The sequence below is a fragment of the Anguilla rostrata genome, chromosome 6 (assembly GCF_018555375.3).
Source record: "Anguilla rostrata isolate EN2019 chromosome 6, ASM1855537v3, whole genome shotgun sequence".
NCBI lineage: Eukaryota > Metazoa > Chordata > Actinopteri > Anguilliformes > Anguillidae > Anguilla > Anguilla rostrata.
This window is the reverse complement of record NC_057938.1, coordinates 4,052,479-4,077,167: the sequence shown is the minus strand read 5'-3', so window position 1 is coordinate 4,077,167 and position 24,689 is coordinate 4,052,479. Positions and strand designations below refer to the sequence as shown.

General features: G+C 43.2%; 1 protein-coding gene and 1 long non-coding RNA gene across 4 annotated transcripts in view; one reads left to right on the top strand and one right to left on the bottom strand.

Annotated features, from left to right (window-relative positions):
- LOC135258275 (BMP/retinoic acid-inducible neural-specific protein 3-like) overlaps positions 1–4,988 on the top strand; it is a 113,605-nt gene extending 108,617 nt beyond the window's left edge. For all 3 annotated transcript variants that reach the window (XM_064341659.1, XM_064341660.1, XM_064341658.1), the window contains exon 8: positions 1,184–4,988. In XM_064341659.1, the coding sequence (XP_064197729.1) occupies positions 1,184–2,300 (1,117 nt within the window). In that variant the 3' untranslated portion in view covers positions 2,301–4,988. The remainder of the gene's footprint in view (positions 1–1,183) is intronic.
- Positions 1–24,689, bottom strand: part of LOC135258277 (uncharacterized) — a 107,785-nt gene that overhangs the window by 37,015 nt on the left and 46,081 nt on the right. The window lies entirely within an intron of this gene.

The following is a 24,689-nucleotide window of genomic DNA, read 5'->3' as shown; positions in this document are numbered from 1 at the left end:
AGAGGAAATAAAAGAGTTTACTGGACCATACCAAGAGGAAAAAGGGGGGGAAACCACCATTGTAACACTCAAGGACTCCTCTCCATTAATTGCTAGGTTGCGTGCTTAAACCCCCTCATTCAGCAAAGTTGGTGCGACCCCCCCCCGTAGTAGTTGAAATGAAGGAAGCTGCCCGCATGAATCCGCAGTTTTCTCTTTTGTTCCCATGGTGCATTGTGACAGGAAGCCGTTTCCGCACGGCCCTGACAGCTTAACGAGCGGCCGCTCGGTTCAATAGCGGGGTTCGTCGTGGGCGATGTTGGCTCGGGGGAGGGAGGGAGGCTCGGGGCTGGCGTGCCGACGGCGGCGTCGTCTTCGCTAACCGAAAGAGGTGCGTTTATTTACGCCGGCGTTCGTGTTCGGCGCCACTGAGGTGCAAACGAAGACGCCTGTCGCTCAGGACAAGAGCCTGTGGGGTTCTGACTTCAAAAACAAAATAAACGACTGAAGCGTACTATTCAAACACGCTTACGTCATTTCAATAAGTACCCACTGGCGTGCGGCAGTGTTCTCTCCCTCTATAGAATTCTTATAAAATAAACATAGCATTTGTTTCGCACGTAAACAGCTACTGTAGTGTCAAGAGGACTGAACTGGAGTCTGAGCTGAAGTGAAATTAAACTGGGAATTGAATTTCCTCTTTTCAGTCACGTTCAAATACATTTAGCATTGCCTTCCAATGGTTTTGAAATTTAGAATATTCATCCATCCATCCATCCATCCATTTAACCTGCTTATTCCTGGTCAGGATACCTGTCCACCCACTTTGTCCGTTCTTCATCTTCTGTAATTTCTGCAGTTGCAAAACTGAAAAGCACACGGCAGTTACAGCAAATGGAGCCGGTTCTGTTTGTCAGTTTACCGTCTGTCTATTAAAACGGGCTTTAGTGCTGATTATCTGTCTACCGTATCTGCTCAAATAGAGAGTAAATTGCTACTGGTTGCTGCGCTTGTCACATTTTTGATAGCGGTTCAGAGAACGCCGTCAAAACAGAGCGTTACTGTATGAGAATATTGCAGCAACTATCAGCTAACAGCTGTCAGCCCATAAGTTCAGACTCGTCGTGTCCCGCTTGACCAAGGCTGAATTTCCCCCGAATCCTCCCTGAGTTTCCCCCTTAACGAGCGGCTCTCTCCTCCCCAGGACGACGAGCTACTGGCTGCGGCGGGCGCAGTCCCTCCTGTACTGCAACGAGCACGGCGTCCTGGGCGCGTTCTCGGAGGAGGCGCACGGCTGCACCTGCGCGGCGGAGAACGCGGCCTGCCAGGGGGCGGTGCCCTGCCTGGTCGCCGAGGGGACCTGCTGCGCCGCCTGCGACCCGGAGAACGTCACCCGCTGCGGCGCCTGCCACCCGGGCAACGTCCTGCACGCGGGCGGCTGCCGGGCGGACGTGGCCGGCTCGCTCGACCACTACGTCAACTTCGACTCGGACGTGCCCGACGCGGAGGCCCGCTTCCTGCTCCGGAGGCTGGACAGCCGGGTGGAGGTGCACGCCATCTACATCAGCAACGACGTGCGCCTGGGCAGCTGGTTCAACCCCGCCTGGAGGAAGCGCATGCTGCTCACGCTCAAGAGCAACAAGAACAAGTCCAACCTCATCCACATGCTGCTGGGCATCTCCTTCCAGATCTGCGCCACCAAGAACAGCACCCTGGAGCCCGTGCCCGCCATCTACGTCAACCCCTTCGGGGGCAGCCACTCGGAGAGCTGGTTCATGCCCGTCAGCCAGCAGGACTTCCCCGACTGGGAAAGAACTAGACTGGAGGGCTCGCTGCAGTGCTACAACTGGACGCTGACGCTGGGCAGCAGGTGGAAGTCCTTCTTCGAGACGGTGCACATCTACCTGCGCAGCCGCATCCTGACCGACGACCCCGCCGTCAACGAGACGCTCTTCTACGAGCCGCTGGACCTGGACGACCGCACCTCCAACCTGGGCTACATGAAGATCAACAGCCTGAAGGTGTTCGGCTACAGCATGCACTTCGACCCCGAGGGGATCAAGGACCTGATCCTGCAGCTGGACTACCCGTACACCCAGGGCTCGCAGGACGCGGCGCTGCTGATGCTGCTGGAGATGAGGGACCGGATCAACCGGCTGTCCCCGCCCGGCGCCCAGCGGCTGGACCTCTTCTCCTGCCTGCTCCGGCACCGCCTCAAGCTGTCCACCAGCGAGGTGGTCAGGATCCGCGACGCCCTCCAGATGTTCAACTCCAAGCTGCCCGGCTCCGCCGAGGAAGAGCTGGGACAGCTGTGCAGCTAGTCTGCGGCGCGCCGACCACGCCCTTTCGCCCCCGCGCTCCGCCCCCCCCCCCAGCGCGGGTGCCCTCTGACCCTGGCTGTCTCCACGGCAACAGTGACAAGCAAACTTAAGGGGAAGGTCTCGCGGTCCACATGTTCATAGTTCCATCAGCCACACACTAGCCAGGCCCCTGAGTTTGCATGCAGAAGGACTTGAAAGAGGGGGTTGGGGGGTGGGGGGGGGAGGTAGGTGGAGGAGGTTTCGGAGATGGAGACTGACTATGGCCCATTTAACGCAGGTTTGAAAAACCGGTTTCGATGTGAACTGCCAGTTCCTTCAGGATGTTTTTTTTGTTTGTTTTTTTTTAACAGCAGCTAACAGTCAACAGCGTGGTTCTCAAAGGGCAGGGTTAAATGGTTGTGCTGAAGTTCCTAGCTGTTCTATCGGTTTATTGTGCAAAAAACTGAAGATGCCCATGGCTTTCCATATGGAAGATGACACTTTCAGATGTGTTTGTAGTGACATTATTGACGAGCAAAGTTGTTTTTTTTTTTTTTTTTTTTGCCATAGCACAGGTATATTTGAAAGGAAAAGGTTATTAATACTAAATCAATCCTGCTAATATATTGTGAAGCTTAAGTGTCAAGCATAGTTAACAATCCATCCATGACATCTTTCAAATTTTTCAATCTCTGCTTTGATTATTTTAATTTTTTTTTCTGAAGTCATATTTGGTGTATGGCGTTAACAGCTGTTGGTTTTTTTTTTAATATAAGTTTGACTGAGATGCCTTTTTTGGCGTTCCTGGTATTCCACCATACACCGAAACCAAAATGAGGAAACATTTGGTTCAAACCGAATGGCAAAATGTCTGTTTTTGTAAATTCTTTTAAAAAATATATATATATATCAAGCGGATATAGCACCATTTGACATGGCATTAATACGGTTTGTGAATATCTCTGTAAATAACGCTTCATCTTATTGTTAAAATGTGAAACTTGCATATTGTTTTTTTTAAATACATAAGAGTTAATTACAGAATTTGCACAAGTGCAAATGCCAAAAAAAACACTTCTAATGACACAGAATCAACGTCTAAATGCCTTACAAGTCAATGTTTTTCTGGAACTGAAGCACACTTAGTTGGCTGTGTAATTTACAGTGCTCTTCTTTCCTTCTCAAACCTTGTTCCACTAAAGGGAAACTTCACTATAAATGTAAAATGGAATATGTTGTTCCAAACCTCTCTCTTAATTATCCATATTTTAACGTTCCAGTGCTCAAGCGGTGGTCTAATTGGAAATCCCCAGCCTCCTTTACCTTTTAATTATCTTCCTGTCAACGAGGATCAAATTATTCTTCCTCGCGTCTCTCTTCCTCTCTGTGTACCGTGACAAATTACTGGTCATTAACGGTCGCATTTAGCTTCACAGTCTGACCAGTTAAATAGATAAATTCAGACTCCAAATGCAACGTTTTAGCTGTGGATATTGGCCTAAATTCAGTCGATGTTTGTCCTTAACATTTGCTCATTGTTTTATGTAAGTGCTTTTTCTTCACTTATATAATAATAATAATAATAATAATAATAATAATAATAATAATAAAGACCTATATGACGAAATAAACATCTGTATAAACTGTACAAAGGGAAAAGTGTAGTGAATATCTCAAAATCTCGATCTCAATGGGGGGGTTTTAGTTAGCTAATAGCTCTTTAGTATAATCGGGGTTTGAAGGCAGAGACAGTATTGACTGAATTCCAGGCAATACTGCATGGAATCTGAATTCATCTGTCCATGTTATCGGTGTGAGCTGTGCTAAGAGTAAAAAAAAAGGACACAGCCGTCTTGAGGAATTCTGAATTTAGAGGAATAACACTAATTGGTTTCAGCAACAAAAAAAATATATATATATATATATTAAGTAAAAATTAAATGTTGGATATGCCTCAGGGCAGCCACCTTTATGTTATCTGAAGATCCAAATTCATATTTTAAACTCTAGAGGAGGGAAATGTCAGTGACGAATGTCAGAATAAGAACGAACCGTGGAAAGATATTAAGACCGACATTAAGAAAGGAACCTATTCCCTGCAATTAATTATGTATAGCTACTAATCTGTAAAGTAACAAACAATGTATAACATTGTAGATTTTCAGTGAAGTTACTCTTTAAATGTCACACCATACCCTTTTCAAGAGATACGTATTTCATTAATAAAGTATTACTATCAAATTGCTTTTCTATCCATCTGTCAATCAAATTCATCATTTGAAATATTTCAAGGGAAAGATCTGTGCAAAAGTACATTCTCGTGCTGTTCATTTAAGAGTGCGACGGAGAAAGACTGGGTTCATAAATCAATAATCCTGCAAAGTTGGTCTTTTCGCCATCTCAGTGAAGTCTGTTAAAATGTGATATGCGGCAACATAATTGGCTAAGGGAAGCTATCTTCTACCTTCATGAATTCTTCTCTTGCAATATCGCAGATTCTCCATCACGTCGGATGCCATCTCAAAGCAACTATTGTGCATTTTCTGTGTTTCCAAGAATTGTGAATTGTAACACTGTCAGTGGAGTTTGGTAGGAACCTTGGAGTCCAGTCAAAAATGAACAGATTTTTTTTTTTTTTTTTTTTTTAGATGTCTCTGTTCCAAGTACTTTAAATTCATGTGTCGGCATTAAACGTATACATAAATTGCATCTGAAATTACCCTTATTCATTACCGATATAATGACTGTTTCTAATATGTAAAAACGGCAACATTTTCGAGGTACAAAACCAACTTCCAGAAAGATGTCGCTGAGAACAGGACGGACGTGTTTACACGCCAGCAGCCTCCGTTACTTCATATGAAAGTCTGCTCGCGTTAGTACTTCTGGGGTGACTCTTGCTGACTACGTTCGCAAGATGGGAATCATATTGAGTTTGTAAACACAAGTTGTTTATCTTAATGTCACTTGGAAACCAGCTCTTGCCCTTCAAATAATCGTCAAGGCGACGAAGGACAGGGAATCAATCACGGAAAGCCCATTATGCAGGGCAAACTTCCCAAACTTTCCCACGGGAAATGGGAAATATATTTCGACTTATTTCTTTCTTTTTTTTTTGCCAGTGATTTATGATGTTTGGGCAGTCTCAGAGGTAAAGTCGACGGCCCTGAAGTGAGAAAGTATCACTCTAATAAGAAGGTTCATATACCTACTTTTCCATTTTAATCAGCAGACCCCAGACCGGGCTGCTCACTTGAGGGACCGACCCAGCGAACACAAATACGTTGTCGCCATGTTGCTGTCATGTTGTGGCAACGTTACAACACATTCCAGTAACGTTGTGAGAACGTTCTGAGTGAGCTGGGAAGGTATTTGGAATGTGGAATGTTCCAGCATGTACATCTCAGGTACTGACGAGACTGAAGTGTTGCTGTGGGAACCATCAGTTAAAGAAAAAGCAACAGAGAGATTTTGATGGCAGTGTGGTATGTTATAATTGCTATATCAGTGCTATAATCTGTCTGCCAGGTTAATCCGGTGTACCTGCTGAAAATTACTTTTACAAAGGACACATAAAACTGCATCTCAACATGCTGAGCAAGCACTCCCATTGAGGACCTATGCAGAAAAATGGTTTATGATTCACTAAATAATCATCAATAAATAACTTGATAAATAATAAAAATCTAAATCAATGTCAGAATAGTGCATACACTGAAAAAAGTGAAACTTAAAACAGATAAAATTGCCTGTTTTCAGAACCAATTTATTTTTCAGTAATTAAACCTTCATGAGCTAGCATGCAAATGATCGCTGTCAATCAAAACTCCAGTGGACCCTGGTGAACGCTGCTGGTGCTCGATGGCATTTGCTCACAGTAAGTTCATAAAACATAATCATTCCCTACATTACTACTTTATTAAAAAGGCTCATGCTATTGCCCATTATTGTATTTAACAGTGGACCAATCCACAGCCAAATACAGTCGTGTGCATAGCTTCCCTATACAGCATGTCCCAGAGAGTGACGTACACACTTGTGCGTGTACGCAACGCAACGATCGAACCTGTCAGTCATGCGGAACGTGCAGCAGAATCATTCAAAGGAGAACGCAGCTGAAGGAAGAGGGTGATGTAACCACGACGTCAAAAAAACCACCATAAAGCCCATAAAATCATCAACACGGTATTGCGTATACAGACAAAAAAATATATACACATTGGCTCCTCAGACAGACTACCCAAGGGAGACACTGGAGTACTCGTATAGAATAAAGCACGTCTATTTACATAAGACTGACGTTTCGGCTTAGAGTCTTGCTTGAGTCAGGAAGCGGAAAGGTCAGTCTTATGTAAATAAACGTGCTTAATGTTAATATGAGTGCTGAGAGCACCTTCTCTCTTTTATAAGCTTTGACTTTGATGCACACGGAGTAGTCTCTATGACAGTATTGTGCATCTCAGAGTTTTCCTGTTTTCATTTCATCGCACTGTTTTATCTTTTTTTTAAGACTTTGGGCCTGGTTTACGAAGACCTTTAGCGTGTACAATAGCCTTTAGCGCACACAAAACCAATAACATGACCAATGATTCAAGTTCCCTTCTGATTGGCAGACCCATAAATGGTAGCAGTGCTGATTGGTCAAAATGCAAATGTGATGATAAAAACCGGGCTGTATTCAACCAACATTTGTCCTTACCTTTGACTTACAAGTAAATGCAAGAATGACACTTTTTCTCCAAACCTTGGCCTGTATTTAATCACAATTTGTCCTTAAATGACTTACAAGTAAAAGCAAGCATTACACATTTCCTTTGTAAAATCAGTTGGACAAGTTAGTTTACTTTTTAAAAACTTTTTTCTGACCTTGCCAAACTGTCTGAGAAATTAATGGGTATCAGGGAATTCAAGTTCATGTTTTAAATCAATAAAACACACTTCAAATAAATTATCCGCAATTAGAAACATAAAAATATTTTTTATATTGCGCTGGTACTTCTTTCCTTTTCTGTTCTCACGCATTGCACGCTCTTCACTCCCAAGGGCCTGTTTTTTCCAACCAAAACAAAGATTAAACTATTTTTTGAAGACTCTTCAGTTATATGCACACGTCCAACCACTGAAAGCATGACATCATTGTGCAAGCAGCTCTCTTTTCAAGAGTATGTCCTTGTTTATACCATAAACCCCTGAATACCCTGATACCAGTTCCTGTAAAGAATGTAGGTTATTCTGATTCAGAAAACACAATAAAACTGAAAAAAAGAAGAAAAAAAATCTTCCTCCGTATGTTAAAATCCCAACTGTATAGAACAGGTTTAATATCAATGAATCTGTTTTCTCTGGAATTTAATTTATAATGCCTATAAAAAATCTGAGATGGTTTTGACTGCACTGGCTCTTTAGAATGTCCTTACTACAGCGGTGTTCTAATGAGTTTTTGCATTTAACTTCATCCTACTGGCTGTGTTTTAACTCTTTCCTCTCTCTCTGTTTATCTCTCTCTCTCTAATGGACTGACTATCACACTCTACTGGCTGCAGACTTTGCACTAACTGTGTGTGTGTGTGTGTGTGTGCTGTGGAGGCGTGGGGGGGGGGGGGTGGTGGGGCTGGGGTGTCTACACACATAAAAACAGGATTCATTCCTATTAAATTTCAGCTGGAGGACAGACATTAAACTATAATTAATAAGACCACACCAATGAGAAGTTAACTTCCATATAAAAGCCAAACAGTCCACTGTTGAGTGTCCTCCTTTCATGCCCAATGCCAATGTTATCATCAGCACAAGCTACATCAATAAAATGGGTCAAAAAGAAGTCAATAGAAATAAATGTGAATCTGTACTTTGTACTTCAGCATGGATGTTTGTTTGTTTTTACTTTTTTCCCCTACAGAGGACACATTCAAATTTGTCCAGTTCGGATGCTAATATTAAGAAACCCTAGATATCAGGCTTAACTCCAGCTGTAGTCACACAACTCCACAATAGTGAGACATGCACAAGTCAAATATCAAAGTCAAATATCATCCGCACGTTTTATAATGCATGATTCAACGCAGCCTGTTTGTTATGAGGCCTTCAGGCCTGGACAAACACAAGTAACTGCAGTTTTGCACCCGTTTTTATTCCTGGATTTAGACTTTACTCAGTGTGTTTCCCCTTTTACAATCATAGATTAAAGGAGAACTTCACCTTAAAAATAAATTATGGACCGTATCTTTCCTCTGGTGACATCGTCAAAAAAAACCCACATCACTTACAACATGGAAGTGTTCTAGATCAGTGGTTCTCAAACTCTGAGTCTGTGGTACCCCTGTGTACATTGGTTTTTGTTCCAACCAATGTCTGTCTCAATTAATGTTGTTGAACACATGTGTTTGAACAGATGTGTATAAGTTCAGTCATAATTTTTTCCCTAAACTTGTTAACACAATGTCGATTTTGCTCATTATAGTTTGCTTTGTCTTTGAATTCTTAATTACTTACCAAATGGTTAGTTTTAATTGCCATGTGTCCACTTTCACCAATTAGGAGCCTATTGGTTTAACTTTAATTGAAGTCTTGCATTTGATCAGTTATTTATTTATTTATTTTTACCTCTCTTTGTGTAATCATTTGCCATATAGCACAATGTGAATATGGGACTTTTATTCAAGGCATACATAACTATTTCTGACAAAGTGACTTAAGAAAAAAATTCTGGGATTGCAACTGTGGAACAAAAACCAGCACGCACAGCGGTCGGACCAGGCTTGAGAACCACTGCTCTCGATATACTAGAAATATTCTGATTTTGGAAAGAATTTTCCTGGGTGATATGCTTTATATGACCGACACAGCCACTCACTCCCATTGAGCATCGCAGTGATGGACAGCCAGGTCAAAGTGGTTTGAGGTTCTTCTGTAATGAGTGGGCATCTTCAACTCCAGTAGAAAATGTCAAACTTTTCAAGGCGCGTTTCAAACCATGACCTAAAATCTAAGAAGCTATGCTGATTGGCTGTAAGCTAACCTCTCGACAGAACTCATGCGTTTGAACTCATAGCGGGGTGCCTGTAGAGCTGGACTACTCCCCTCACTGGAAGAAGTCACGTCAACAGCGCCACAAACCCGTCAACTGCGCTGCAGTTCCCAGTACTGACATGGGTGACAGCCCCCCAAGAGCAAGATGGATGGCTATATTAAAGGCATACTATGCAGGATTTTTAAAATTGAAAAGGGGCGACATAGCTCAGGAGGTAAGAGCGGTTGTCTGGCAGTCGGAGGGTTGCCGGTTTGATCCCCCGCCCTGGGCGTGTCGAAGTGTCCCTGAGCAAGACACCTAACCCCTAATTGCTCCCAACGAGCTGATTGGTACCTTGCATGGCAGCCTTTCACCGTCAGTGTGTGAGTGTGTGTGTGAATGGGTGAATGAGAGGCATCAATTGTGAAGCGCTTTAGATAAAAGTGCTATATAAATACAATCCATTTACCATTTCATTTGAAAATATTAATCATGCTCGGTCATATCTATGATTCCCTGACAATCTCTGTCTTTGCGCACATTTACCACATCCTTGCTCCTCTTCCTGTATTTGTTATTCTAAAACGAGCAGTCAGGGCTCAAGACGGAGGAAGAGACTTGCTTTAACTGTAAACACAGGACCACAGCAAGGCAAAAAAAAGCATGCATAGTATGCCTTTAAATGGCAACTTATGCTGTCAAAATAAAAGTCTTTGTCCCTTGACTGACAAATATTACTTGTCCGCAGAAGAATCACATTTTTCTGAGATTTTGATGGATTCCATTCAGAATCATTATCCAAACACTTTACCAATATACAGTATGTTGCAAACTAGTTAGCCATCAAGCTAAACCATCAATTTAGCTTTTACCTTCTCAGCAAAGGTAATGTCTTGCCATTTTGAAGGTTCTTGCCGCAAACATCACTGGTTTTTCTCCTCTTTTATGTCCACTACAATGCATGTCAGCTGCAAAGGGGGGAAACTAAGCATTCATCAAGCTTTTGTACTGCTGTGGTAAACTGAAATTTTAGAGTGCAAACGGGAAAACATGTCCTTGAGCACAAGGGGTCCGTTAATAATCAACATTCTTTTGATAGAATTCCGCTCAAAATGATATTTATTTTTATAGCATGTTTATGCATGGAGAAAAACAGCCTGCAGTTGATTCCATGACTTCTGACTCATGCTAAGGCTCATTAAAAACATACAGTACAGTACTACTGGTAGGATAAAATAATAGTCAGGTGACAAATTAGCCTTGGGCTTTTGGGCAGTAGGTTTTTTTTATTTTTTTTTAATATTTTTGAATATCAGTGGATAATCTGTTTATATGCTCACCTTTTATCAGTGGAAATGTGAACAAGTCAAGTAGAAGTAAGGTTTTCAAGAAACTATTTAATGCATACAGCAATATAATTTTTTTGGTGTTGATAAATGTCTGTTTCTCACAAAATGCCTCAAGTATCCTTAGGCAGTCCAATTGCTCTTTTGGATTTTGAAAGTAGTCCCTATTAACTGTTTACCAACCTATAACAAAGCTGTCGATATAGGTCATTGATCTAATTATTTGACATCATGGCGATCATTGACATAATTATGTATTAGCAAATACCATCATAAATGTCCCATTTCATATTTCTTAACACAGGTATTCTTCTTAACCAGGACAGGCCATCCCTGCTCCTGGAGATATACCATCCTGTAGGTTTTCAATCCGCTAACAAAGCAGACCTTGTTCAACAGCTAAAGATCTTGTTGAGCCGTCACAGTAATCATTAGAAACAGGTGTGCCAAATTAGGGTCGAAATGAGAACCTACAGGATGGTGGATCTTCAGGAGCAGGTTTGGGGCGGCCCTGTTCTTTATGGAGGCGGTTCACTGAGTTTGTTGGTCTCCCGCCCCCCCCGCCCCCCCCATCCTTAAACAAAGATGTCACATGCTACAGGATATGCCCGAAATCTCTATAAAAACAGAGACTCTTCAGTGAGATGCTCCTTTTTTTCCCCCCGTTGTTCCCGTCGTTCATCTCCGAGCCCCTGCGGTTCTCAACACATGCATAAGAATGAATGTAATAACGCGTCCCGTTGTCTGCTCCCCTGTCATGTAATTCATTTTGAATTGGCATTTTGAGTGAGGCTGCCAGCCATAACAATTATCACCGAGCGCAGCTGCTCCGCGAAGCCGCTTACGCTCTCTCTCCAGTCCGCGGCGTCTCGCATCACTTCCTGTCTGGTTCATTCCTCTGAAGCAGTTTTTAAAAAAATTTTTTACAGCGTTCCGCTGTTCGTTTCAAGCCTCTCCCGTTGTTTTAACCGCCCGATAACGTCGCACTCGAAGGCCGCGGTGGTTTCTGCGCTTGCCGAGTTCGCTCTCCTTCAGTTGTCACGCGAACACGCGAATAAAGATATCGGACCACGTTCAGTGCCACGTCTCCCTCTTTACCAACCTGCAAGCGCCCAGCAGCAAGACCAGAGCATTCAATGCGAAAGTGACCGACCAAAATCACGAGGGTCAGTCATGAAATTCAGTTCAGCCATTTTGTTTTCTCATCCAGACCTCAGTCAAATAATTCTTTGAAACACAATAATTCCAAACCACTGTTAGAGATGTCAGATAAGTTATTGTCTGAATAAGAAAAAAAAAAAAGATATATAGTTAGATGTCCCAGGTCTGCCATGGTACAGTACAATGTCTGTATAATTAAATTGCATTATTTTGGCACTCTTTTACTTTTGGTGTAATGAAAAACTTCTCTACATTCCATTGTCTAAGGATATGCAAGAATATTATGAAGAAAAATAAGTGTAAAAGTGTAGATCTCACAGACTGAATGGAGGTTTACGATTAAAACTAAAGCTATTAAACACCCAAGAATGGCCGTGTTCAATAACAATAATGTTTTAACCTTGTTTTCCTTTTAGTGCAAAGCCACTTAATGTATCTGCGACTGCAGAAGCGCGGCCATTTTGTGTATATATAAGACTAATCATCTGCGTGGACATGCCACATGCAGGACTTTAAGCAAAGTTTAGGGGGGAAAAAAGTATATTGGTGTTGAAATGTTAAAATTGAAAATAAGTTTTAATTTCCAAAAAGCTTTTAGGTCCAGTGTCAGAAAATGAACAGGAACAAGACATTGCCTTTCATTACGAGCCACACGGTCCATAACCCAAGATATGAATGTGGTTTTTCCAAGAGGAGACTGTTTATTTCTATCTGAGAAAAATAAATTAAAAAACAGCCCAATTAAGGGCACAAAATATCAGCAGAGAATCACTGTTGGATGTATCTTTGCTGGTATGACTCTGTGATTTATGTATTTGTATATGTACGTATATATTATGGTACACAAACCGACACAGACAAAAATATAAAATAAATAAAAATACCCAATGAAAATCTTCAACTTTTTATTATTCTTATGTTTTGGTCAACACACATTTGTTTCTGTCCACATTTTAAACAGGCTGTAAATGTTCTTATAACCGAGAAATAAAAAAAGAGGACGTGACTAAATTTCCTGTCGCCCCCTGAATCGTCTGTACTTAAAATGCATTTCACACGGTTTTCTCCGCGGAGGTGTCTCGGGAAAAGGTTTTTTATTTTATTTTGCTTTGACTTTCTTTTTCTTTTGTTCTTGAAAGGTTCTCCCCGTGGCCCGAAAGGAGAGAAGGAAAAGCCACAATGGGGGAGAAAATCAAACTGATCAAAGTGAAATCTGTAAAACACATCGGTTCTGGCGGCGCTGATGTGTTTATTTTTCTCCGCTGAAAGAAATCGGAGGCACTCTCGCGTGCTAACGGAAAAGAAAGGAGGAGAAACGAAAAGCACGAACCGAGAAGTCCTCGGATACCGCGTCGAGAGAAAGCCACCTCGGCGAACGTGCTTGGATTCGCTCCCTCCCAAAGGTCGTCTGCCATATATATACACTCACCGGCCACTCCATTAGGTACACCTGTTCAACTGCTCGTTAACGCAAATATTTAAGCAGCCAATCAAGCGTCAGCAACTCAGTGCATTTAGGCACGTAGACACGGTCAAGACGATCTGCTGAAGTTCAAACCAAGCATCAGAATGGGGAAGAAAGGTGATTTAAGTGACTTTGAACGTGGCGTGGTTGTTGGTGCCAGACGTGCTGGTTTGAATATTTCAGAAACTGTTGGGATTTTCACGCACAACCATCTCTAGGGTTTACAGAGAACGGTCCGAAAAAGAGAAAATATCCAGTGAGCGGCAGTTCTCTGGGCGAAAATGCCTTGTTGATGGCAGAGGTCAGAGGAGAATGGCCAGACTGGTTCGAGCTGATAGGAAGGCAACAGTAACTCAAATAACCACCCGTTACAACCGAGGTATGCAGAAGAGCATCTCTGAACACACAACAAGCATATGGGCTACAGCAGCAGACGACCACAACCGGTACTAGCAATGAATGAAGTGGCTGGTGAGTGTATATTCTTATTTATACATATCTTTTGAACGTTTTTTTATTTTATTTTTAGTTTTAAGTTTTCTCCTCTGAACTCTAATACTTAAGAGTAAGAGAGTTTCCAGGGGTGGACTTTCATTCCAGCCCAAGTCTTTAGTAAGCAAAAGGTGAAAGCTGAAAATCTAAATATGGAGAGGAATTAGCATGCAAGCATTTCACGCTCTGCAGATCGATAGTCTAACAGTGGGCTGACAGCACGACAGCCACTGGAACAGCTGAAGGACATTTTCTGGGTGCGGGGTGCGGGGGGGGGGGAGGGGGGTTGGGGTGGAGCAGCAGAATCTGACAGCTAGCTGTAATGAATAGTAATTATTTTGAAATTACAGTTTCGCTGCTTTGCAATAAAAAACATCTCTTCCAGAAAGGTGCGCAAACTCAGGTTTGGTTTCCCATTGTGAAATCAACATAGCTGTTTTTGGGAGGGGGGGGGGGGATACATTTTGGAAAGTGACTGGGCTGTGTAGTTTGATTTGAAAATGTGTTCCATTTGCAATAACGTGAACACAAACCGAAAGATAACCACACAAGCCTGTGCTGTGAGTATTTTAAGTGTCCTGTATCGCACACACGTTGAAGGTGTGGAATAACGGTAATATAGGGTAAACTACGGTTTCTGCGTCGACTGGAATAAATGCCCTGCATGCATCCTAGAAACGCACCAACACAACCACGCTCATACACAGAGAGCATCACATAAGCAGCAAAAGCCATTATGCAGTCTTTGCCATATAATGCTATACTGGTGATGGGAAGTTAAGGGAAAAACACACTGTTCTTCCTGTGCACTGAACTAAATACACACACACACACATGCAGACAAACGCACGCACGCATGCACGCACACACACACGCACGCACACACATGCGGCAGTTTGCCTGCGATGCTATACTGGTGAAGGTGGAGCAGAAGTTTCTGTGAACAGAGAAAAGGCGAGCTGATTCAAATTTAGCCGCAGGCTTCATGGAAGCTTGCGGAGACTGTCCAGAAAAAAAAAAATGTGAATAAAGGAAAAGTCTTTAAGTCTCAATCAGTCTTCAATCTGTCAACTATGAAATCAGAAACAAAAAGAAATTATTTATGTCTTTATGAAGCTGAGGTAACCCCAACACCTCCACCCCCCCTCCTTTTCAGGGATCAAAATTTTTGGTGGCAGTAGGGGGCAGGCACATAATGAAATCTTTTGTAGTTGGGCTGAGATAATGCCGTTTGATGAATGGAGTGTTTTTTTGGTCTTATCTTTGAACTAAAAAAAAACTAAAAAAAACATTGGTGGTGAAAAATGATGTGGTCACAAAAAAAAAGAAATTAAGTTTTTTAAAAATAACAGAAAAAACATACACCTTGATTGACCAGCAGGGACAATGAATTAACATTCAGTGAATGGTGGAGAACAGTCTGTCCAATACACTCCATTAGTGCTTTTGAAAAATTGTCAGCAATGGCAAGAACACACAGAAAAGCCATTCAAATGAAAATTACGGTTCAAAACCTCACAAAAAAGGAACAGAAACAGAAACCATGGCACAACTGGTGAAGAAATATACTTACAAATAGTATATGTAATAATATACCTTCACACGAGCATTTGCCTTCCAGTTTAACATTACATATTATGGAATTGCAAATAGGCTGGCTGAATGCTACAATTCTAAATTGCACAATGTCTCCTAAGTACAGTTGCATGGGGCATATTGTGCTCTCGGTAGCGCTCAACGGTTTTAAAAATAGCGGCTCGTTGCAACTGACAGGAGAGATGAGGCTTTTGAAAAGCGGTGGGATTGGCCGAGCAGAGTTCCATTTGACAGGCAGGCCGACAGGAAAGGGCTGTCCGCCTGATGAACGCGGACAGAGGTCGGAGCACGCCCCGCTTTGGAAAAAGCCCGAGCTCGGACGCCGCTCGCTCGAGAGTCGCCCCCATCTCCGCTGATTGGCCCGAGCGTGGGAAAGCACTCTGAGGGTGAAGCCTTCTTTCCGGGAAAAGTGTGGCTGTGGAGGAAACTTCCATTAGGACAGCCATGGAGAAAGCGCAACAATTCCGCCTTTGAGAAGAAAAAAAAAAATCCTTCAGTGGCCAAAACCATATGGAGCCCCATGCTGGGAAAATAAGTCAATCAAGGGCTCTTTGCTCGCCAGAAATTGCCATCGGATGTAAGAGGTGTCAGACCCAGGAGCAGGGGAGAAACTACAAATGCCCAGCCACGCCGTGAGATCTCTAAAGAGCAGAGGGGCTACTAGAGAAAATGGCCTCATGCTATCGCCCGGCAACATGCAGAGCGTTCCTCAGAGAGAGCGAAGCGGCAACAAGAGGCCGCAAAAAAAAGAAAATAAAATAATGCTTACATGCAAAAAAAAAAAAAAACTGCTTACACGGAACGCCGCTATCGCAAAAATGCCAGGGCGCTCAAAGACCCACGTCGGAGATAGCGCGAAAGCTTTTGTTTAAGACGATCAAAAAAAAAAAATCAAGGCCGTGGTGCTTTTTACGCTAAAGCTAAGCTGAGGAGACAAACAGAGTGCTGACTGCTGCGGTATCTCTCCGTGCCGGATCCACAAAAAGGTGTTTTTCTCTTCGCAAGTCGTGCATTTTCTCTCCTTTCTCTCTGTTATTTGGCACTTTTTCTGAGCAGGCATTCGATGATTTAACATCTGCTGGCCCCTCATTTTTAAACGTATATACAAAAAGTGATATTTGTTTTCACTTTTGTTCGTAACACTATGCAACTATAAAAAGATGTCACTAGGCTTTTCTGGGCTGGGATTAATATTTATCGTCTTTGTATAAAAAATAACAAAATTTAAATATTAACCCTCAGTCTTCATTCGATTCCTAAAGCTGACGAGGATTTTATGGACTTTGCATCGGCACAACACAATCCAGCGTGCAACTCCATCATCGTTCCACATCAAGACAGGAGGCGGTTAGGTAAACCAAACTGGTCTTAAACAAATGATGCCTGGTTCGTCACGGCAGTTCTCTTTGGGCATGGCTGGGCCACCCTGATCCTGGCAATTCAAGATCCATTCCTGAATTGTGTTCTATCCAAGCCTCCATTGCTCAGTTTGAATATTCAGGATATGTTGGTGTATAATTGATCAGATCTGGGACAGTGAAACACTGAGTATCTCCAGCATATGGTTGCCTGTGCTCCCCAAGCCTAATAATTAGTAGTGATAATTAGGTAGTCGGCGGTTTGGATAGAGAAGAAGCCAGAATGTCGCCGTCCCTCCAGAATCAGGGGTACCGACCATTGTCTATAAAAAAAAAATAATAATAATCAAGTCTTACAATAAAAATGTCACAGAAATCCCGATGCAGAAAAGCGAGTGGATGGAATTAAAAGCAGAAGTTTTAAACGGTAATTAAATACCAGCTTCTGGCTTGACTGTTTCACTCACTCGTGGGTCGACTGAAGCAGCTCATTGGACTGATATTCCGACCACCACAGCTGCAGCCACTTTTTTTAAAAACGCACGATGCAAATATTGACTTTTTTTTGATGTGCTGTCCATATATTACAGTGAGTTTAGCTGCGATTAAAATAAATCCAAGGAGATGACCCATTGACTTCCTCATAAATAATTTCTAATTAATTCCAGTTACTGAATGAGTAAATAAGTGTGGGGGGAAAAAAAGAATGAATATTAATATTTAATGTCAGCACATCTAAGGGGAGGGCAGATTTAGACAGCACATCTCTCTCTCTCCCCTCTCTCTCTCTCCTGTATGGATATTGTTGTCCCTGACTGAACTAAAATGCAGAGAATTATCATGTCCGTCTTATCAGCCACAAAGACAAATTAGCTTTTGGATAAGCAAACGAGACAAATGATCCTGCAGAAGCACCTATAGCTTGGTTTTTGGCAGGCACAGGATACCCTGTGCATGTTCCTGCACATGGACACACCTGTGAATGAGAACATGGACACACCTGTGAATGAGCACTTCAGCCATGCAGCTGAAATTAATTGGTCAGAAGGATTCCTTTCGTTTCCCTTGTGTGACAATCCAAGACCTTCACTGATTTATGTGTCGTAAAGATACTGGTTTTTAATGTCACATTTAACTGCATGTGCTATAAGTGCTTTGGAGCAGTCACCACATGCGGAACTATAACAATATATAAACTCAATGCATAAGAATAAGATAACACAGTTAATGACAGATTATAGGTTTGCAGTCTGCATATTCTACACAGATTTTTTATGAATACTTCAATGCTTTGGTAGCAGTGCAGAAGTTTGATTTGTTGGCTGTTTATTTGGGAGGGCATGATTGTACCAGATGCCACACTCCACCGTACAGTTAACTCAGTGGTGCATGGGATATTTTTTGTCGTGCTGTGATGTCTTCCTATTGCTTTGCACGGGAGTTGCAAACATCACAAAGAGCCCCTCTCCCTGTGCCAGAGCGGCACAGCTTGACTTAAGCACTTGGATCAAGTTCCAACACGAAACAAGCCACAGCTGTTTCAAAAAATGTTCAAAAAAATGCTGCGTGTAAAGAACTATTCCATTTCCAACAGAACTCTTGGGGTCAACTGGCGGTGCGCTAAGCTGGAGCTTAAATGACCGGTTTAAACCTCTAGCCCACAGAACTGCATTACACCTGGAACAGCTAATTCTTAATTCACAGATTTGGATAGCCGCTCCAGTTGTAACGGACTTCTGTGGTCTAGAGGTTTAAACCTGAAGTTTAAACTCCAGCTAAGCATGCTGCCAGTTGACCCATGATATTTTTTTCACTGGGTCACGATCACTGTCATTGGCTAAAATTCCCGATTGCCTTGAAAAAATGTAAAGTATAGCGCAAAAATGTTCCAAACCTGAAAATCTGGTAAAATTAATGGGCCATTATTTTGTTCTTTTTTTTTCCTTTTTTGGGTAACCATTTTTCATGTTTTCTTTTCAGTTATTTTCCTTTTGATCAGTGTAATCTGTGTTTGGTATGTAAGCATGATCCGTTTCCTGTTTGGAACCACACCCTGGGAAAAAAGGTCCAATGAAATGAAAGGTGCTGGTGTTTTTACATTCAGCGATAACAGAATAACGGCTTTTAACAATGGAGTGCCGCAGACACAGTTTTTTTATTGGAACCTGTCGCAAGTTTATGCAAGTGGGGGAACTTTTCAAAAATTGCTAATATTGACGTTAAGCCTGTTCTGAAGTGCTCCTGTTCGATATTATGGGCACGGACATTCTCACCAAGTAGCATTCCCGATCTATCACTATGCTCACTTCACTGCTACAAACTGATGCGTTTTGTCATGTCGTCTTCATCAAAGTATGATCTTACAAGCGGGCTGACACCTCTTTTCTTTCTTTCACTGAAGAGATAAGAGCGGGTGTGTCACTTTAATTGAGTAGACAATTCAGTCACGGTTTTGCAATGCACAACATACAAAAATACAGCAAAGATATATCAGAAATATACATGTATAACAATATTTCTACTAATATAGTTTTTGTCAAGGAGCACTGGGAGTGTCGAAGGAAGTATGTGTCCATTCGGATAAAACAGGGGGTTTGATGACATTCAAATGTTGGAAGTATATTAAAGGAGCAAGGTTCATTTCCTCATTCAGTCCAAATAGCTCCAAGCTTTTTAAGGTCATAATTCAATAGGCTTCTCTTTTTAATTGAAGTTTTATTGTATTATCTCCAATTAATGCCCAGGAGAGACATTAATAAACATAAACATATCTTCTGTAAGTACAGCGCAAAAAAAAATATGCTGCAAGCTATTCCAGAAGGCAAATGGCATCTTATGTATTCTGAACAACTGGCCCCTTGGATATTCAAGTGCACATCTTTAACAAGCTCATTTTACAAGAATTGTTTTTTTTTTGAGAATGTGAGAATGATACTGAAACACACCTTTATGGATGCTCTTAAAACCCATGCTAATCTCTGCAGGTAGCATGGGAGGACTTTTAGAGGTGGAATAGAGAGTATGAGAATTACTTCAGTACCAAAAAGCAGTGATGTGCTGCAGCTGTCTCGCTGAGCCAGGAAGTGATATTTCCAAGACCGAGAAGTCAAACGAGGTAACCCAACTCACTCATAACCTTGAAGGAAGAGCACCTGGTGGATTTATCGCAGTGTCACTCAGACAATGCAAGCTAACCCCATCATCATCATCATCATGATCATCACCCTTATCATCATGATCGTCATCGTCAACAGTGATGATAATAGTAAATAATAAAAAAATAATAAGAAATGCAGTCAGACCCTTCATATATCTGTCAATCCTACAAGGCTTGTTTTCAAGCAATGCTAAGGCAGTAATAATAATAATTCCAATGTTCCATCCATTATCTATACCTGCTTATTCCTGGTCAGGGTCACAGGACGCACCTATCCCAGAATGCATTGGGGAGAGGCAGGGATACACCCTGGTGTATTCACCAGTCCATCACTGGGCACACACACCATTCACTCACATACGTACCTACAGGCAATTCAGACTCTCCATTTAACCTAACCTGTATGTCTTAGCACCCGGAGGAAACCCACGCAGACACGGAGAGCAAACTACACACATAAAGGTTCTGGCCGGGATTCGAACCAAGGACCTTCTTTCTGGTAACAACAGGGCAATACAAGGAAAACGACACAAAATGATTTGATTAGCTGGGCAAATTCATCGCTGGATAGCAGCACTGTTTCCAAGGTTTCCGACCTTCTGTAGGTAGCAAGAAATGAAAATGATGCAGCAATGGGTAAAACTGGCCCTTCAATTACATTATTATCCACTTAAGTTTAAAAATGTAATGAATTTTCCTCAATGATTTCGATCCCAGCCAAAGTGCACGCAAGTTAATTTAAATGCTGTGTCTATGTCGTGCCACGGAAAACGTTGCTTTCTTTCGCTACGCCGCTGGAAGGAGGTCAGACGTCTGAAACGTTAGTGCGGTTCAGAAACGAATGCGCTGCGATTCTAAAAGCACGGTTAAGCGCTGCAAATCACCTCATTTACTCGCAATGTTCGAAATGACCTGTGACAAAGCGGAGGGCAACGAGGGACCGATGCGAGCTAAATTGTTTTGTCAGTCCGTCGGCGTACGTTCGAGCCGATGATTCTGAAAAGCCCCCCGCACAATAGCAGTGACTGAGTTTTTTCTTCTTTCCCACACCTGTGGAAGCGAGTGTATTATTGTGCTTCGGTAGCTTATTAAATATAGGAGACGACTCCCGCTGTGGATTAACCTAAATCTGAATAAAACTAATCAGACAACCCCCACTTTCCCAAGGAAATTTGTAGTCAAGGAAGTTTGTTTAGCAGGAGACACGTTGTTGAGTATGCGAGGCCTAAAACAATTAAAAATTAAAACACCTTCGAGGACAGACTAAAGTATTCATCAGCCCTTAAAGCCTGTAGCTTTCAGCGCACACACACACACACACACTCACACAGAATTCACCAGAATGCTAATTAGTGTAATTGTACGGTTTCAGTGGTGAGGGCTAAGAGAAGCCATGCCTATGGCATTAATTCATGCTCAGTCATTCACTGTCCCATTCATTTTCACAACACCACACTACCCTGGGAGGGAGGCACTATCAGAGCTGTTAGCATTTTTAGCCGTTAGCTCGTTAGCGAGCGTTTTCTGCGCTGGAATCACGGATAGAGATCCTCCGGTTTCCGTTTCAGTTCTCCCGCCGCTCTCTTCCGCTCCTCCTCCTCCTCCCCCAGCCATCCGTCCCCTTATCGCAGCCACGCGGGGAAATCGACGGAGCCCCGCGTCCTGAGAGAGGAAAACCACTGGCGGGGGCGTCGGAAGAGCTTCGGCGAAAACGATGAAGCCGCGCGGCGGCTAAAGGCGGCTAACGGCGGCTAACGGCTGACTCGCCAATTTGCGCTTCCCGCGGTTTTGATTAAGGCCCGTTCAAGGCCCTGATAAACGGCTACGCTTTGCATCCGTCACTTCGGCAATCAAACTTCCATTGTGCTCATTTGTACCGCGATTGTTTATTCTGCGCGTTATTAATTTACACGCCGTGTACGTGCTTCCCTAGTCATTGTGCGGGGGGGGACAAAAAGGAAGGAAGGCCCGCGATCCCTCCGACTTGGGGAAAAAGTATAAACTAGTGATGAACTCTTCCGCTGCGCTGACTCTGCTCCGGTGTCGGTGTGAGTCAAAAAGGAAAGGCGCACTGTGAATCTTCACAAAAGCGCGCTATATCAAAGGGAAAGTGCATTAACAACCGAACAAAAAAAAAGAGGCAGCTTTGAAAGTCTACGCAAGACCGTTCCATCCCGCACTCCGGATCTCTCTCTCTCTCTCTCTCTGCCTGTTGGCTGGAAGGGGTCCGGATATGAACTCCATTAAAAGATAAGGGCACGCAATCATGAATAATTCAATAAACTGTAACCAAGGTAACATCTTTTATACAAAAAAAAAAAAAAAAATCATTATGGGGAAGGGCGAAGGGAGGAAGATTTTATTTGAATCTCTCCGTGTTCCTCGATGGCAAGCCGTGATCTGGTCAAAGTCAGCTAGCAGGCGGGCTCATTTATCAGCTGTTCGTGGGATCATATTTGCACATACAGCAGTACCTAGTACACAGTGTGTATCTCTTTATCAAAAAACCATTTTGTTGGCAGCTGGGTGGTTCAGCTTATGTGGGCACTGTTATAACGTGCGGACGGGCTCCCCATTGGTTAGGCATGAATAGCGTACAGCGACAGTGCTGACTGTGGCTGGCGGCCCTAGAAGAGACGTTGCATGGTTGGCTGCAGCGATACTCGGAGAGGAAGGGATTTTTGCGAATGCTGCTTCCCTGTTTGTCTATATGCCGGATTCACCCTCTGGCCAGTACGGTCATAACAGTCTGCCGAAGAAGAAGAAGAAGAGAAGAAGCGACATGGCAATGCTACAGCAATGAGCGTGAGCACGAAGGGGCATTGGGAACCTATGGAAGAGCATTTCCGTGTGGCCAAACGATGGTACTGCAGGCAGTGCTGCCATCAGGCATGGCGATATTGTAAGAGAATTAACGCACGCACACACTTACACGCACACACACACACACACATACGTGCACACGCACACACACCCAACATCTCACACAACAGTGGCATTCATGATGGCAGCATTACCACACAAACCCCCACCCACACAAGAGACCAAAATAGGAGAGTGCTCGGCCTATTGCTAAATTATGTGATTTTTTTTCCATACTGCAAACAGTTATAAATATAATAATCATCTTTGTAAATTCAGGATCAAATGAGTCATGATTTTCTGAGCAGATATTTCATCAGCGCCAAGTCTTAAGTGGCAAAAAAAAAAAAAAATATATAAATATATATATATAACGTGAGTACCTTGAACACAATTATCTCTATTTCAATCTCAGAGATTTTTTTTGATCACTCTCTCTTTCCCACAGGCAAGACTGGCTCAGAGCCTTTGGAAATATTTCCCTCAGATTTAAAGAAGACTAAACTTGTTTTTATCAAACATGCCTAGTTAGGAACAGTGCCTCATGTTAAACTTCAAAAGCCTGTTCTCCAGTGCACAACGGCCAGACAAAATGTGATCTTCGAAAATTAAAAACTACAACCTTATACATATGTGAATAATACACATCTGATGTACCAGGCATACAAATATTCTCAGCATAGCAACATATATTTCAAATGTATTTACTTTAACACAATAATAATTAATACTTAATGCAATTTAGTGTGCTAGGCCCCCAGAACGTGCATAACCTTGCCTCCTCTTTACAGACTCCCACGGTTTTGAACTGAACGTGCAAACTAACACGCTAACAATGCACTGCAATTCGGTGAATATCAAGACAGGCACTGTAAGTAGACCCGGGACCTTATCTGCTCATTAGCTAAGACACAAATCGCAATTAATCACGTGCAATTCTTCCTTCCGTGCCGAGCAACATTAGCATTTCTTTACACTGCACCAATTCTTGACGGGACTGCGAAACAAGATCACATATGATTACGCACATAAATTATTGTGCAGTAACTGCTTCGGTCCGGAATGTGTCATAATAAACCTTACTGAAGAGCAGAGCGATAAGCCAATGTAACCGCATAATGCAAGTTACTTCAGGTTCTGGTTTTATGCGTCAGATCCTATGAATATGTAAATGGATCATTATCAGGTGAATAAATGGGGGATCTTTGAGAGACAGGGGGATTGATACCCAGTTGTCACAATTAGTATTTTTTGAGGGAAGAGTGAATTCACACACACACACACACACACACACACACACACACACACACACACGCACACACGCACGCACGCACACACACACACACACACTTAGAACAACAGGGAGAAGGGGAGAAAAGCAGAGTGCTTCTCCTGTGGCCCTCCCTGCATGCTGGTAGGCTGGGAACGGGCCTTGAGTGAGGACTGAATCATGCCACACCTGTCAGTCACCGCACCACTCCAGCCGCGCCAGTGTCGGCTCAAACCCAAATGGCTTTTTGACGCCAGCAGCGGGACCGCGTTCCCATGGTTCAAAGCAGGGCCGCCCCGCTAGCTGGAACGCAGCATTAGCGAAAGGGTTCCGTGCGCGGTCTGGTCAGACTCGTTTTTAAAAAAATTTATATTTTTTTTAAATCGTTGTCGCCGCACAGAAGGCGCGAAACCCCCATTTCCCTGCTCCGCGCCAGCAGCCAATCACCTTCGGCCGGCGCGGCGATTATCCGCCAAACCGCCAGCGCCGCCGCGTACGAGCAGATCGGCCCGTGAGACAGCGGCGTGCGTCCTCCGCGGTTCCCTCCCCGCGTACCGCCGCATACCACCACCCCCCCCCCCCCCCCGATCATCGCACACCGCCGCGCGGGGGACCAGCCGCGACCCGCCGCCCAATTATTTCAGACGTTCCGTTAAGAAACACCCCCCCCCCCCCAGCGCCAATCCCGCCGCAG